A 13,140-nucleotide genomic window follows, 5' to 3' on the forward strand; every position below is an offset into this window, starting at 1 on the left:
TTTGGTTAAAATTTAGTTTCAAAATTTCAAAATTTAATTGTTAGGCTTTTTTGTGAGGAATAAAAAAGAAAAATCAAAATTAGAGAAGCAAGAGAACTAAATTCACAAAATGTGAAAGAGTAAGAAGTAGAATTAATAAAAGTAGACCAAAAGGTAGTGATAAGAAATGCAATTAGACATATGGACTTCATTTAGTGCCATTTCACTTTCACCCACTTAGCCAATATGAATATGTAAATTTACATCACATAAATGTCTTTTAAAAGCTAAGAAATTAGAGAAGGCAATGGAATGGACCACCCCAAAATTAACCCAAAATAAATTAAAACTCATTTTCCACTAAACCCTTTCTTTTTCCATTGCAATGTGAATCAATCAATGCTTTGAAAAATAAAATAAAAATACAAATTGATTGCCATGAAATTGGAACTTTGTTGTCATCAATGTCTTTTTGCCATTTTTATATATGGAGTTTTTTAAGGTAAGAATTTCTAGTTTTCCTCATTTTTGAAAAGCTTGTAACGAAATAAAGTACTCATTATTTCTTTGTAATATAACATTTATATATTCTCTCCCTCGACTCAATCTTGGTCTCTTTTCCTTTTCCATTTCCATTCTATCTCAGATTCATTAGGTTCTTTAGTATCTGTTTTGTTTTCTTTTATTTCCTTTACTTTACTTTGCTCTCTATGATTTCAAAATGTTCGTCGAACCTATTAGAATTCTCGTGTCACCTCACATATACTAAAAGGAGATGAAACTCAAAATAAAAATATTTAAAATGGTATTCTAATGGTTAAAATACAAAATTAATCATTGAGATTAGAATTTAGTGGTTGTAGTTTTAAAAGTTAGTATTTGTTTTTTTATAGTTTAATAAAATCTCATAAATAGTCTTTACCCGTTGTCTCCTAAATAGTTATGAGAAAATTTTAAAATTACAAGAAACTAAGTTCTACTTAGAAAAAGATAAAGAAATTTGTTACTTTGGTTGTAATTTTTCTTCTCTCGGGAAAAGTTGCTTCATCGAGTTCATTGGTTCTAGTCTCGTTATTGGTTCTCCTACTAACCTTAGGGAAGAAATTTGCAGGTTTAACCTATTTTAATTCAAAATGTTCAATTCTATCTTATACCTTCCAAATGTCCAAATATCTAGTTTCCATATTTGTAAATTTTAGCCCATTCTTTTTCAAAAAAGTTTTTAAGTACAATAAAACCGTAAGGTGGGAGATTGAACCTCCTACATTGGTCTAGGTAATGAGATTATATCAATACCACTAACTGTGTTCTGAAGCTCCCATACCACTAGAATGGAATTAATGTCGTTCCAATGTACTGTTGGGGTAATTAAACTCGTATTGGCTTCGATGAAAGATTAAATCAAATCAAATTGATAGTACATGAATCAAAACAAACACAATTTAAAAACACGATTTAAACCAAACCTAATTAAATAAACAAGGGAAGAGAGAGAGAGAGAGAGAGAGAGCTTTATGGATCCATAAGGTTACCCTAACATGGTCTGCCTATAATAAGTAAAAGAAAAGTTAACAAGGGTAAACCATAGACAAACAACACGTTCTATCATTAATCACTTTTTGTCTCATATTAATTTTCGAAAAAAGAAAAATTTATCTACCATTTTGATGTTGATATATATATCCATTACAATATTTACAATTAAACCCCTTTCCTTCTCATATAAATATTAAATTATTTCCCCTCCCATTTGTTTTTTTTTTTTAATCATATCCCCTGAAACCTTATATTATATAGTTTCTCTTAATTAATGGAATTTAATGGCTTTATTATTCGAAGCTACGAAGATAATGATGAAGGCCAACTCTCTGATAAAGCTCAAGTCTTAGACCTTGAAAGAAGATGTGAAATTGGGCAATCAAAACGTGTGTTTCTCTTCACTGATCATTTGGGTGACCCCATTTGTAGGATTCGTAATAGTCCTATGTATAAAATGCTGGTAATTTCATTTTAATCTTGTTTAATTTAATTAATTGTGTGTGTGTTTATGGATTAATTTAATTGCTTGAATTGTTGTTTTTAGGTTGCTGAGTGTGACAAGGAAGTGGTTGGTGTTATTCAAGGGTCAATAAAAGCGGTCTTTTTTGCTGCTCATAAACCGCCGCCACCCGGTTTGGTGGTTAAAGTGGGATACATTCTTGGTTTGAGAGTGGCTCCGCCGTATCGCCGCCGTGGGATTGGGGCTGCCCTCGTTCGCCGTTTGGAAGATTGGTTTGTTTCTAATGATGTTGATTATTGTTGTATGGCTACTGAGAAAGATAATCATGCCTCTCTTAATCTCTTCATCAATAATTTGAGGTATTTTTTCTATAATTAAACCCATATTTAATTGTGTTATTTGAAATGGTGATTAGTGTCAGTTTATCTAATCAACCAATTACTTATTAGTCATTATGAGAATAATAATGTTATTATGTGGTGGAGTCATTTTGAAATATACAATATTTAGATATAAAATAAAAAATTTTAGAGTTGATTAAAAGATTTCGAGAGTGGTTTAAAATGATTACTACCGTCTTTTTTCTAATACAAAACTTATTTCTAAATAACATAGATTTAATAATCATTCAAGATCATATAGTTATGGATTTACCTTTACACTTTTAAATATTATTTAGATTAGAATAGGATATATAAAAGTGATTTTAACGCGATTTTGAAATGTCTCTTATATATTCATAGTTTATGTTAATTTGTTAATAATTAGTCAATTACATTTTGAAACTTAACGTTTGATTTGTACATTTGTATTCTTTTCCCAACAGGTACATAAAGTTTAGAACTGGAAGAATCTTGGTAAACCCAGTAAGAAATCATCCATACAAAATCAATTCATCAGAAATCAAAATTCAAAAGCTAAGAATAGAAGAAGCAGAAGCAATATACAAAAAACACATGGCCTCAACAGAGCTATTTCCCGAAGACATAAAAAACATATTGAAAAACAAGTTGAGTTTAGGGACATGGATGGCAAATTTCAAACAACAACGTTATCCGTTGAGGTCGTCGTCGTCGTCGAGCACCGCTGGCGGAAACGAGCAAATTATGTCGAGTAGCAGCTGGGCCATTGTAAGTCTATGGAATAGTGGGGAGGTTTTTAAGCTAAGGCTGGGAAAAGCTCCATTTCCATGGGTAATCTACACAAAGAGTTTGAAAATTATGGACAAAATTTTTCCATGCTTTAAGCTTGTTTTGGTGCCTAATTTTTTCAAGCCATTCGGGTTCTATTTTGTTTATGGATTGCACCATGAAGGGCCTTTTTCCGAGAGATTGGTTGGAGCTTTGTGCAAATTTGTTCACAATATGGCAATGAATAATTCAAAGGATCATAATTGTAAAGCTATTGTTACTGAGATTGGTGGTGATGAAGATGATGACCTGAAAATGGAGATTCCTCATTGGAAATTGCTATCATGTTATGAAGATTTTTGGTGCATAAAGTCCTTGAAAAGTAAGAAAAATAATAATAATATTAGTAATGATCATGATCATGATCATCATATATTGGAATGGACAAATACCCCACCTATTAGAACTCTTTTTGTAGACCCAAGAGAGGTATAAAAGAATAAAAAGAAAAAGGCTTTTAACCCTTCCTCGACACATCTCAATCTAATTATTGTTCGTACTTGAGAACAAAGCGAAAAAAGTAGAAGAAAAGTTATATGAAGAAGGAAGGGACAACGACGACTTATGAACTGAAATTGTAAATTTTTTTGTCTTTTTTATATGGATGTTTCTCGATTTAACTAAGTCTCTAATTGTACTATTGTATTCATGACTAAATATGAATGAAAAGAAAAATATCAACGTCGTTTTCTATTAATAATATGTACTATTGGTTCGAAATCTAAATAATTAACAATCAAACGGTAGTGCATGTTAATTCTTAGTTTGTTGATTGGAGTTAATGTCTAACTTTTGCATTTTTATGATACCGTTTTTTTCGTTTTGTTCGTGTCGGTGAAGAGAAAAAAAACCCTTAGACATTCCTAATTTAGGTGCTACCCATCTTTTTGCTTTATAAAAGATTCAAAGAAGTTGAAAAGTAATATGAAATGAGGAGAGACATTTGGGGAATATTCTCATCACATGCTATATCCAAAAGGCAATAATTAGGGTGAAAAGAAAGAAAGACATGTATATAAATAGAGATTGGGTTAAATATTAAGTGTTGATCTTTAAAAAGGTGAGAGTTTGGAATTATTAGGGTTTAAAGGAAGGCCAAAATGGTGGAAGGGGAAAGGGCAAAGAGGGGAGAAACTTTTAGAAAAAGATAAAAAATAAAAAATACACAACCATGGATGAGTTAGGCCAAAGGTTTAATCTTCCAAAAATAGAAATATGTCTTTGCAATTTATGGACAATGTGAAGTTGATTGGAAGTGTTTATCTGCTTATGAAATTTTAGTGCTAATTAATTATACAAACATTACATACATACAAATTATTTTCCACTTTTTGTGTTGATTTTCAAATGGCTGCTGTTTCACTTTCATCTTGTTTCATCACATTCTTTGGAAACAAACTTCATCCTCCATTTGGACCACTTGAGAAGTGAAACCCAAATTCTCATGAGAAAAATGCATTTGGAATACATATGAATTAATTGTTAACTAAAGAAAATAATTATTAGTAAATATAAACCGTAAATATTGTGGAAGAGATTAATTTATTATTTAGGTCAGATAATAATTTTGAGATTTAGAGACGCCTGGAATTCAGGTTCAAAGATTTATATATTACACAGTCTTATACCCTTATAATATCATACTCGTAAATATCATAAATGTATGTGTATAGAACTTAACCATTTGAAATATATATTGCATTCTAACATTAGGAATTGTTCAACAAGTGGTGCACGGATAGAACGAAAACCTTCTAGTTTTGAGGTCTCTTCATTTATTCTTTTTTTTTTTTTCTATAGTTCCCTACATCTGGAATGACTGATTCAACGAAAAGATCTCAGAATTTTTTAGTAGCTCTCTTCGATATTCCTTGTTTAAAATTCGTAACATGCTCATTCAAAATAGTCAATTAACTTTTTTTTAATTCACCATTATTAGAGGTAAATTTACAAATATATAACAATATTTGAAACTATTTACATTTCAGATAAGGAAAGAAAGTCCATTTTGAAGTTTATTGTTTTTCACAAAATTACGAAATTGCCCTCTTGTCTGTTGAATTATGCGGATGTCTTCTTCATATTTCTCATGTGAAACTTCATCCTTCTTCATATTTCTCACGGTCGACGGGTTGGATTGATGACGGTCTCACAGATGATCCTTCCTTTCTTTCTTTTTTTCTTTAAATTTATGATCTTCATCGTGAAATCATTGTTCTTCTAAGATTATTATCTTTATTTTTCTTTTTATTCTTCTCGTTCTCTTACTTTATGATCTTCTCGTTGCATTGTGATCACCATCATCATCTTTTCCTTCTTTATAATGAATCGTGGATTGTTAGAGTCTATATAGTAATTCCATCATCAAATATTAGGGTTAGTGTTTGATGGTAATGAATCGTGATTATTGAGAATTTGATTACACTAAAATTTGTTGTTTCAAATGAGGATTATATTGCAAGGAATTGTCGAGCGTATATTCAAGACTAATGGTTGGATTGAGTGGGGTTGTAAGTTTTTTTAATCATTATTTTGGATTGTTGTATATTTTTTTCTCCAATCATGTTACCTAAACTTGTGATATTTATATAACTTTTGATGAAAAAAGATTTGCAATTCTAACCACTGGACTATACTAACTTGCAATTTCCAATATCGTAGACAACTATTTGTATTGGTTTGAAAACATATATTTGTATATATGATAACTATATTCTTTTTTTTAGTAAAATAAAATTGATTACAACATATAATGAAGCTAAAATAGAACACATGTCAAGCACGATGTCATAGACAATATGTACGATAGTTTTCACAGAAGAAAAATAAAGACAAAGATTGATTACCTAGTTCAGTGCAAAATCACCTACATCCAGGAGACAATGTGTCAAATGAAATGAAATTGCACTATATAAAGAATTTTCAATTACAATAAAAGTACTTATTGTTGGGGTTGATGCCCTAAATCTCGTGGTCTTGTAGTTTGTAATTATATATATTATACAAATATTTTATTTATCTACTTTATTTTATTTGATATTTAGTTGCATTAACCCACAAAACCAATAAACTAATATTCAAGGTTATCTTATGTAACCTAAACATGTATGTGAAGACATACAAGTGGATCATGTTTAAGTGATAACCTAAATGGTTTGTAGTAAACGGATAAGGCTTGTAACACTACGAATACGGTTTGCTTTGTAGTTGTTACAATTGTTCTAAAGTGATACAAATGATTTGATCCTAATCATTCATGTCGAGACATTAGAGCGGGGGTATCCTATACAAAAAGTTTGTATAAGACTGGACCATGAAATGAATAGTCTCTCTTATTAACACTGTTACTAGTTGAGCTACATTTCACCAGGATGACCATAGGTGACTTGACCTGAATCCTGAGTGAGTTGTGAACTCCTGCCTATGAAGGCGGTCCTTTGATTTGCATGGGTTAGAGTGGCCTATATCGTCGACTCAATATCCCTACCATTTTGGGGATTCGTCTGATTGGGGAGCAGGGAACACAGTTAAACAAGAAGGAATTCACTCATTCTCTATAGATAGAGTAAGTAGAGAAATTGCTCTCTTAAGGGCTGATTCCAGGGCTTGAGCAATGTGACGCCATACCCTCTCTTGGCCTAAAAGCAGTTCAGTTTTATAATAGGATTATAATTATTGTTCATTAAAGGAATCAATGGTACTTAAGGAGTTGAATGTAATTACAGGGGCAAAATGGTAATTTTTGGCCTAGTTGTACTTACGAGCAATTCGTGAAGGGTCATTGCACTGTTGATTGGTTATATCTAATGGACACAAAAGTATATCTACAATAAGAATAGTGCAACTATTAGTCTTTAGTGGAATGACTAATAGTTAATGAATAAAGATTAATTTAATTAAAAAGTTTAATTAATTAATCTCATTTCATTGGAGCTTCAATTTATAAGTCCTAAGGTCCCCTTGTTAGCTCAATAAGAATAAATAAGAATCAAACTTATTTTGGTTTAATTTGAATTGTTCAAATTGATTAAAGGGAATAAATTGTATATGATACAATTAATAGTATTTGATACATTATAATGTAAAATTTTTATGAGAGAAGTTAACATTTGAATATGATTTAAATAATAATAATAATATGAATAAGATTCATAAATAAAATATAGGTTAAATTAATATGGATTTGATTCATATTAGCATTATAGATTATATGAGAGATTTAAATCATTGCTTATATTATATATGATATAATATAAAGTTTATATTATATGAGATACAATATGAATTAAATTTATATTAATTTAATTTTATTGATATATATTTAATTAATAAAATAACTCCTAGAGAGTTATTTTACGTGTAGAGAGAGTGAGGGAGTTATTTTGATAACTTCCCTCCGTCTCTCTTAAGTTGGTTGAGATATACAGTATTCGTATTCTCATTCTGATCTCTTAGTTCTCTGTGTTCCAAAAAGAAAAAAAAATATCTCCCAAACTTTTTCCTCACCAAAATTAAGAAGCTCCACAACTTTCTGTTAGATTCTTTCCTTGAGAATAACGAGGAAGACTTCGTGGTGTTCTTGAAAAATTTGGAGAAGAATTCTTAGAGGTTCTACAAAGGTTAGTTTCTTTTTCCCTTTTCCTTCATAGATGCATACTTAGGTTTTAGTTTTGTTTTTCTTTGAATGGTTGTTTTTAGGTTTTACAAATTGAATTCCATTTGCACAACGTTCATACGCTTTCTCTTTGGGAATTCCATTCCTTCACTTATATGATAAATCCCCTCTTCTCTGACTCACATATAGTTTCCTTTTCAGTTTCAACTTAGGCTCCCCCTAGTTTGAGTTCCCCTCACTTCTATAGTAATGTTTCTTCAAGCTTTGTATATACGAGATCCCTCAATACAAAATGCTTAGCCTCCCCTAAGAGTGAGATCCCCTCTCATTCACCATATTTAATCTTCCCTTAAATATTATTTCAAAAGAGAACAACCTCTCAAGAGATCTATTATGGCTACTCGAAAAAACAACCTTAATGAGGAATACAAAGATACTCAATAAAAATATATGAAGGTTGAGACTTTAGACAACCCCTAAGCTCAAAACATTCAATGTACAAACTTTGAAAATATATTTTGAAGAGAATAGGTACCATTTCCAGGAGAATAGAAGGGACACGAAAATATGCGAATCACGCATATGCGGAAATACATTTTGCTGAAGTTGTTGCTCGTCGTTACCAATGTTCTTAACAATGTCTTTTGACATGTTGCTCAAAGTTTTGCCTTCAATAAAATCAATCAACTTTGCATTCCAGTGTTAGATTTTAAAAAAATATATAACACTTTAGAGTATTTACATAATTTTGAAAAAATTATTTTAAAAAAATTATAAAATGTAATAAATATATTTGCGTGTTGACTTTGTAATCAAACATTTAGAAAAGAAAATTTAGAAAATTCGCAAATTCCATATTTATTTTGCACGAAAAAAATATTTAAAAATTAATGGATAGCGAGAATACCTTATTGTTTTATTTTTTATACTAAAATTGATATAAACTGTATAAATTTCAGAATTTAAGAGATTCAAAACGAGGAAGAACGAAATAAGAATGAATGAAATGAGAGATAAAAAGAGAAATGAGAATCATTAATGAAAATAATATAATCTAGAGCCCATATTCGAGTATTTTAGGTCAGATTTATAATATAAAATTCATTCCATTTTTATAGTTTTTAACTTTATCTCTCTTTCATTGTCCCATTTCTGTTTTATGTTCGACTTTTCAAAATATAGAGTTTTGAGAGACACATTGGGATAATTAAAATGTGATCGGGTTAGATTACGATAGGGTCTCTCTCGATAATGGGTCGGAAGACCACTTCACCAGTTACATATGAGATCCAACCCAAATAGTGGCGGACCGGCCCAGGTTTAGAGAAGGTTGAGATGGCTCGCCCCAAATAGTCAGTTGAATGGGCGAAGAAATTTACAATTTACAAGCCCAAGTGACATTGCCATGTAGTCCCAACAAAAATCATGGCCCAAATACTATCTAAGTTTACATTGAAAAGTTTAGTAGGGAGTTGAAATAGATTCGGTTATATTTGTTAAATAGTTTCATTTTTTTAAAATTTTTGAAGATTTTCAATTTTAAATAAAGAAGCTAAATTAAAGTGAGATATAAATAAAATGTTAGATTTGGTGAGATGCGAGATATGGAAATCTCACAATGGTTATTTTGTTGGAACATGGGTGGCTCCAAGGCTATAAAAGGAGTCCACCTCCATTGTTTATAATGTCTCAATTCAATACACTTTAGGTGTGTTTAGGCCTCGGGTATAGGGGAAAAGGAAAAGGAATTTGGAACATGTTTGGCCCAAGTGTTATATTAAATGAGGATTAGGGTTATCCTAATCCCCATTTAATCTATCTCCTCCTACACATATTCCTTCGTACACCCCTCCTAACCCTACCTCATTTTTTGGCTGAAATCCTCCATTTTTCACTCCTTCTTCGTTCCATTTTCCTGTGATTATCTTTCCATTTTTCAATCTCTTCTCCCTTCCTCTTCACTCTTAATTGAAATGAAAGTTTATTTACATTTCCTTCCTCCCTTTTTCGAAGCATCTCTTTGTATTCTTCGTCTTCGATTTTTTGCCCTACTCTCCCCGATTCTTTTGTCATTTCAACACTACCTCCAAAACTTCTCTTCCTCCCTTTATTTTGCGTTTCGTTGATTGGTTGCCACGAACGTGCGTGACCTCCAAAACGTTTCTCATCCTCTCTCCATATTTCCATACGTTTTGTATGCTGATGAACCTTTGCCGCTCCCCACTCTTGTTGATCCTAGAACAAGTTTACTGCACTTTTCTTTATATCCAACGACCATATTATCATAAATGATACACTAAACCGGTGAAAGGAAGTCGAGTAGGGGTATGGCAGAGTATGGCAGGGGTTTTCGGTCTGCACCGAAGGTATGTTCAACCTATGATGAGTATTATGATGGTCTCTCTGATTTCTTTTTCATGTTTTTTTCATTTTTGGGTCCATTATACATTTCTTTTTCCATTGCTAGTGATGAGTTTAATGTTGCCCAGTATATGATGCATGATTCGATTTCTGTTAAATGCTTTTTCTAATGCTTCGTCTATGAACTTGTTTAATCATCATCACTCTGTGTTCCTCTCATGTATTCATTTGTTTTGCCTCCATATGTGATCAATTCTATTTTGCCTCTGTATGTGATCAATTATGTTGCACCTTTGTCTTCTGAATATTTATGGATTTGTTTTACAAGCTCTTCCATTTCAATGGTTGCATTGAATTGTTGTTACAACCTCCTTATCTACGATAATTCTATCTATTCATGTAGCCAATGTACAACAATGTGATGCCTAGTGTGTACTTGTGTGACCATGGCTACTTTCTTCAACTTTGACTGACTTTGCTCAATTGTCACTCTCATTTCTGAAATCCTTTATTTTATGGGATTCTTGTTGGACTTAATTCATGTTGGATGCCTTATTTATTATGATACTCCCTTTACTGTATATTTGGACCTTCCTCCTTACATTCCATGTCCGACTGTCTTCCCCTTTTGGTATATTGGTTTTCCTCTTTGGTATGTTCATCAAATCTCTTTGGTGTACTTGCATTCCATTAGTTTTACCGCTTTAGCCACTGTTTTCAATAGTTTACAACCCAATCACGTTTGAATGTAACATTTCAAACCACAAATTTGTTTTGCCTTCTTTGTCACTATCTGTAATTATTTACAATACACTAATTCTGTAAATTTGTTTGCTTGCTCTTTGAATGACCCCTTGCTCTTTTCTTTCTTTTCCCCAATAAAGGAGATGACACAACTTCTCATGCCACATTTAAACAAAAATAATAATTATTATTATTATTCTTTTTCTTTTCCCCTCTCCTCAAACTCATCCAAATAAAACAAATCTCTTCTCTCTCTTCATTTAAAACTCATAAAATCTCCTCTTTAAATTCAAATTTCCCTCTCTCCAAACCAATCATCTTTAAAAATAAATATTCCTACTTAATTATATTATCCACATAATATAATTATTTTACCTTCAAATTTTAATTAATTACACAACCAAATAAATCATAAACTTCAAACACTACAACAATTAGATATTTTCCTAATATCTAGTAAAATCCAGTCTTCATAAATCAAATAAATCAGTAAAGTAACAACCAAAATAACAAAAATTTAAACTTAAGATAATCAAAATAAATTACCTTAAACTACAACTACTTCCCCTATTCACCTTGATATTGATCCATGCAAACACTCTCCGAAGGGAATCCGCTCCTATGCACGGCTCAAAGCCCTGCATGAACCTTACGGTATGAATTCTTAGGGACACTGGAGCTAAAAGTACACGGACACTGGAGCTAAAAGTACACTACTTTTCTCTAACTGAAGTAAGATGGTTTTTTAAAGGGTACTCAGAAAGATAAGATCATATTTAGGCTAACTTAAACATATCCTAATGTCTAGGTGAAACATCCAGTATAACCATTATAACGGATTGTAACCTACAATGTCTAGGTGATAAACCAATTTTATTACCTCACATCTCTCACACATACTCATAAAACTAGGTTAACTAGGCTCAAGAACTGATTACGATATCCAGGTAGCAGGTGTTCCATAAACTGTCAACTTAAGAACCTCCAACCTTAGTCATCTTATCTGACTTATTGACAAGATCGAATCAGGTGGGCCTCTTGTAACTAGGTTTACAAGATATCGACCTAATTCTATGAAATTTGGAAGATATATTTTTAACCTAGGTGAACATGCAATTTATCTTTGTTATAGATTTTAAACATCTAATTCATTTTATAACACTTATAAAAAAAACTTAGACAAATCTACAACATCCATCTAACAATATATAACCATTACATAAACAAATTAACTAATATGAATTTTTTTTATTATTCATTTAACTTTTAATTAATTCATATTTAATTAAAATAAATAAATCATTAATTAATTAATTAATTAATTTCATTAAATCGTATTTAATCAAAATTAACTTAATTAATTAATCAAATTAATTAATTTCCATATTAATTAATAACATGCATACTATACATTATAATCATTATAACATACTTTCAACACATGAATATGTTAACCTATGGTGGTATTTTAAATCTATATGACATATATTATGCACATAGAATCTAAACATTAATTAAAACATACATCAAATGCTTAATTAATTAAAACACCCTAAAATAGACTGGTTTTGGCTCCTAAATTAAGCTAAAAACTAAATTATTACAATGCTAATTTGGTGGAGTACATAAATCGCTCCGAACAACTCGAACCAACGGAAAAACCAATGAAACTGCACTGAACCGGCCCAAAAACAAACATTTGGGCTTGAACCGGCCCAAGCCATCAAAGCTGGCGTTCGCGGGGCGGCTGAACCGGGTCAAACCCGGATCGGTGAAGAGGTAGACGCGTGGCAGCGCTGGAGGAACCCAGACCGGATCCGGGTCTGAGGCATAGGCGCTCGGGTCTTCACTTGGTGGGTCACGAACGCGGGCCGAGACGGGCGCTAGGCCGCACGCTGGAGATCGTCATTTGGTATGAACTCTTAGGGCCGCGAGACAAGCTGGGCTGAAGCTGTACGCGATCGGTGAGGGCTACACGACAGGTTGCCAGGTCTTGGGTCGGCCGACCGAGTCTGAGGCTAAAAACGGGTCTGTCTTCAAAATTTTCTTCAAAAAAAAAACATTCTCTCTCCCGGTTGAAGCAATTACGACCTAAATTCAACTCTAATGACTTTAATAAAAATTAAACACTTTTAAAAAATAAAATAAGCCCAAAACCAGCAAATTACAATAATTTACTACAAAATTAAACCTAGTTTAGTGCAAAAACCATAATATATCCATTTTAGTTTATCACACAACAATTTATCAAA

General features: G+C 31.7%; 1 protein-coding gene across 1 annotated transcript; it reads left to right on the plus strand.

Moving 5' to 3' along the window:
* Positions 1-1,742: 1,742 nt before the first annotated feature.
* LOC103502932 (probable N-acetyltransferase HLS1-like) lies at positions 1,743-3,865 on the plus strand. Its single transcript, XM_008467054.3, has 3 exons — positions 1,743-1,978; positions 2,063-2,337; positions 2,805-3,865. The coding sequence occupies exons 1-3, from the start codon at positions 1,790-1,792 to the stop codon at positions 3,601-3,603; spliced, it is 1,263 nt and encodes a 420-aa protein (XP_008465276.1). The 5' UTR covers positions 1,743-1,789; the 3' UTR covers positions 3,604-3,865.
* The last annotated feature ends 9,275 nt before the right edge of the window (positions 3,866-13,140 follow it).

This window comes from Cucumis melo, chromosome 11, assembly GCF_025177605.1.
Source record: "Cucumis melo cultivar AY chromosome 11, USDA_Cmelo_AY_1.0, whole genome shotgun sequence".
Taxonomy (NCBI): domain Eukaryota; kingdom Viridiplantae; phylum Streptophyta; class Magnoliopsida; order Cucurbitales; family Cucurbitaceae; genus Cucumis; species Cucumis melo.

What these genes read in the sequence shown, in the direction of transcription:
- LOC103502932 (XM_008467054.3), top strand. Translation starts at nt 1,790, where the DNA reads ATGGAATTTAATGGCTTTATTATTCGAAGCTACGAAGATAATGATGAA. An exon ending in GTCCTATGTATAAAATGCTG is followed by an intron (nt 1,979 to 2,062) that starts GTAATTTCATTT and finishes TGTTGTTTTTAG; the next exon opens with GTTGCTGAGTGTGACAAGGA. An exon ending in CTCTTCATCAATAATTTGAG is followed by an intron (nt 2,338 to 2,804) that starts GTATTTTTTCTA and finishes TTTTCCCAACAG; the next exon opens with GTACATAAAGTTTAGAACTG.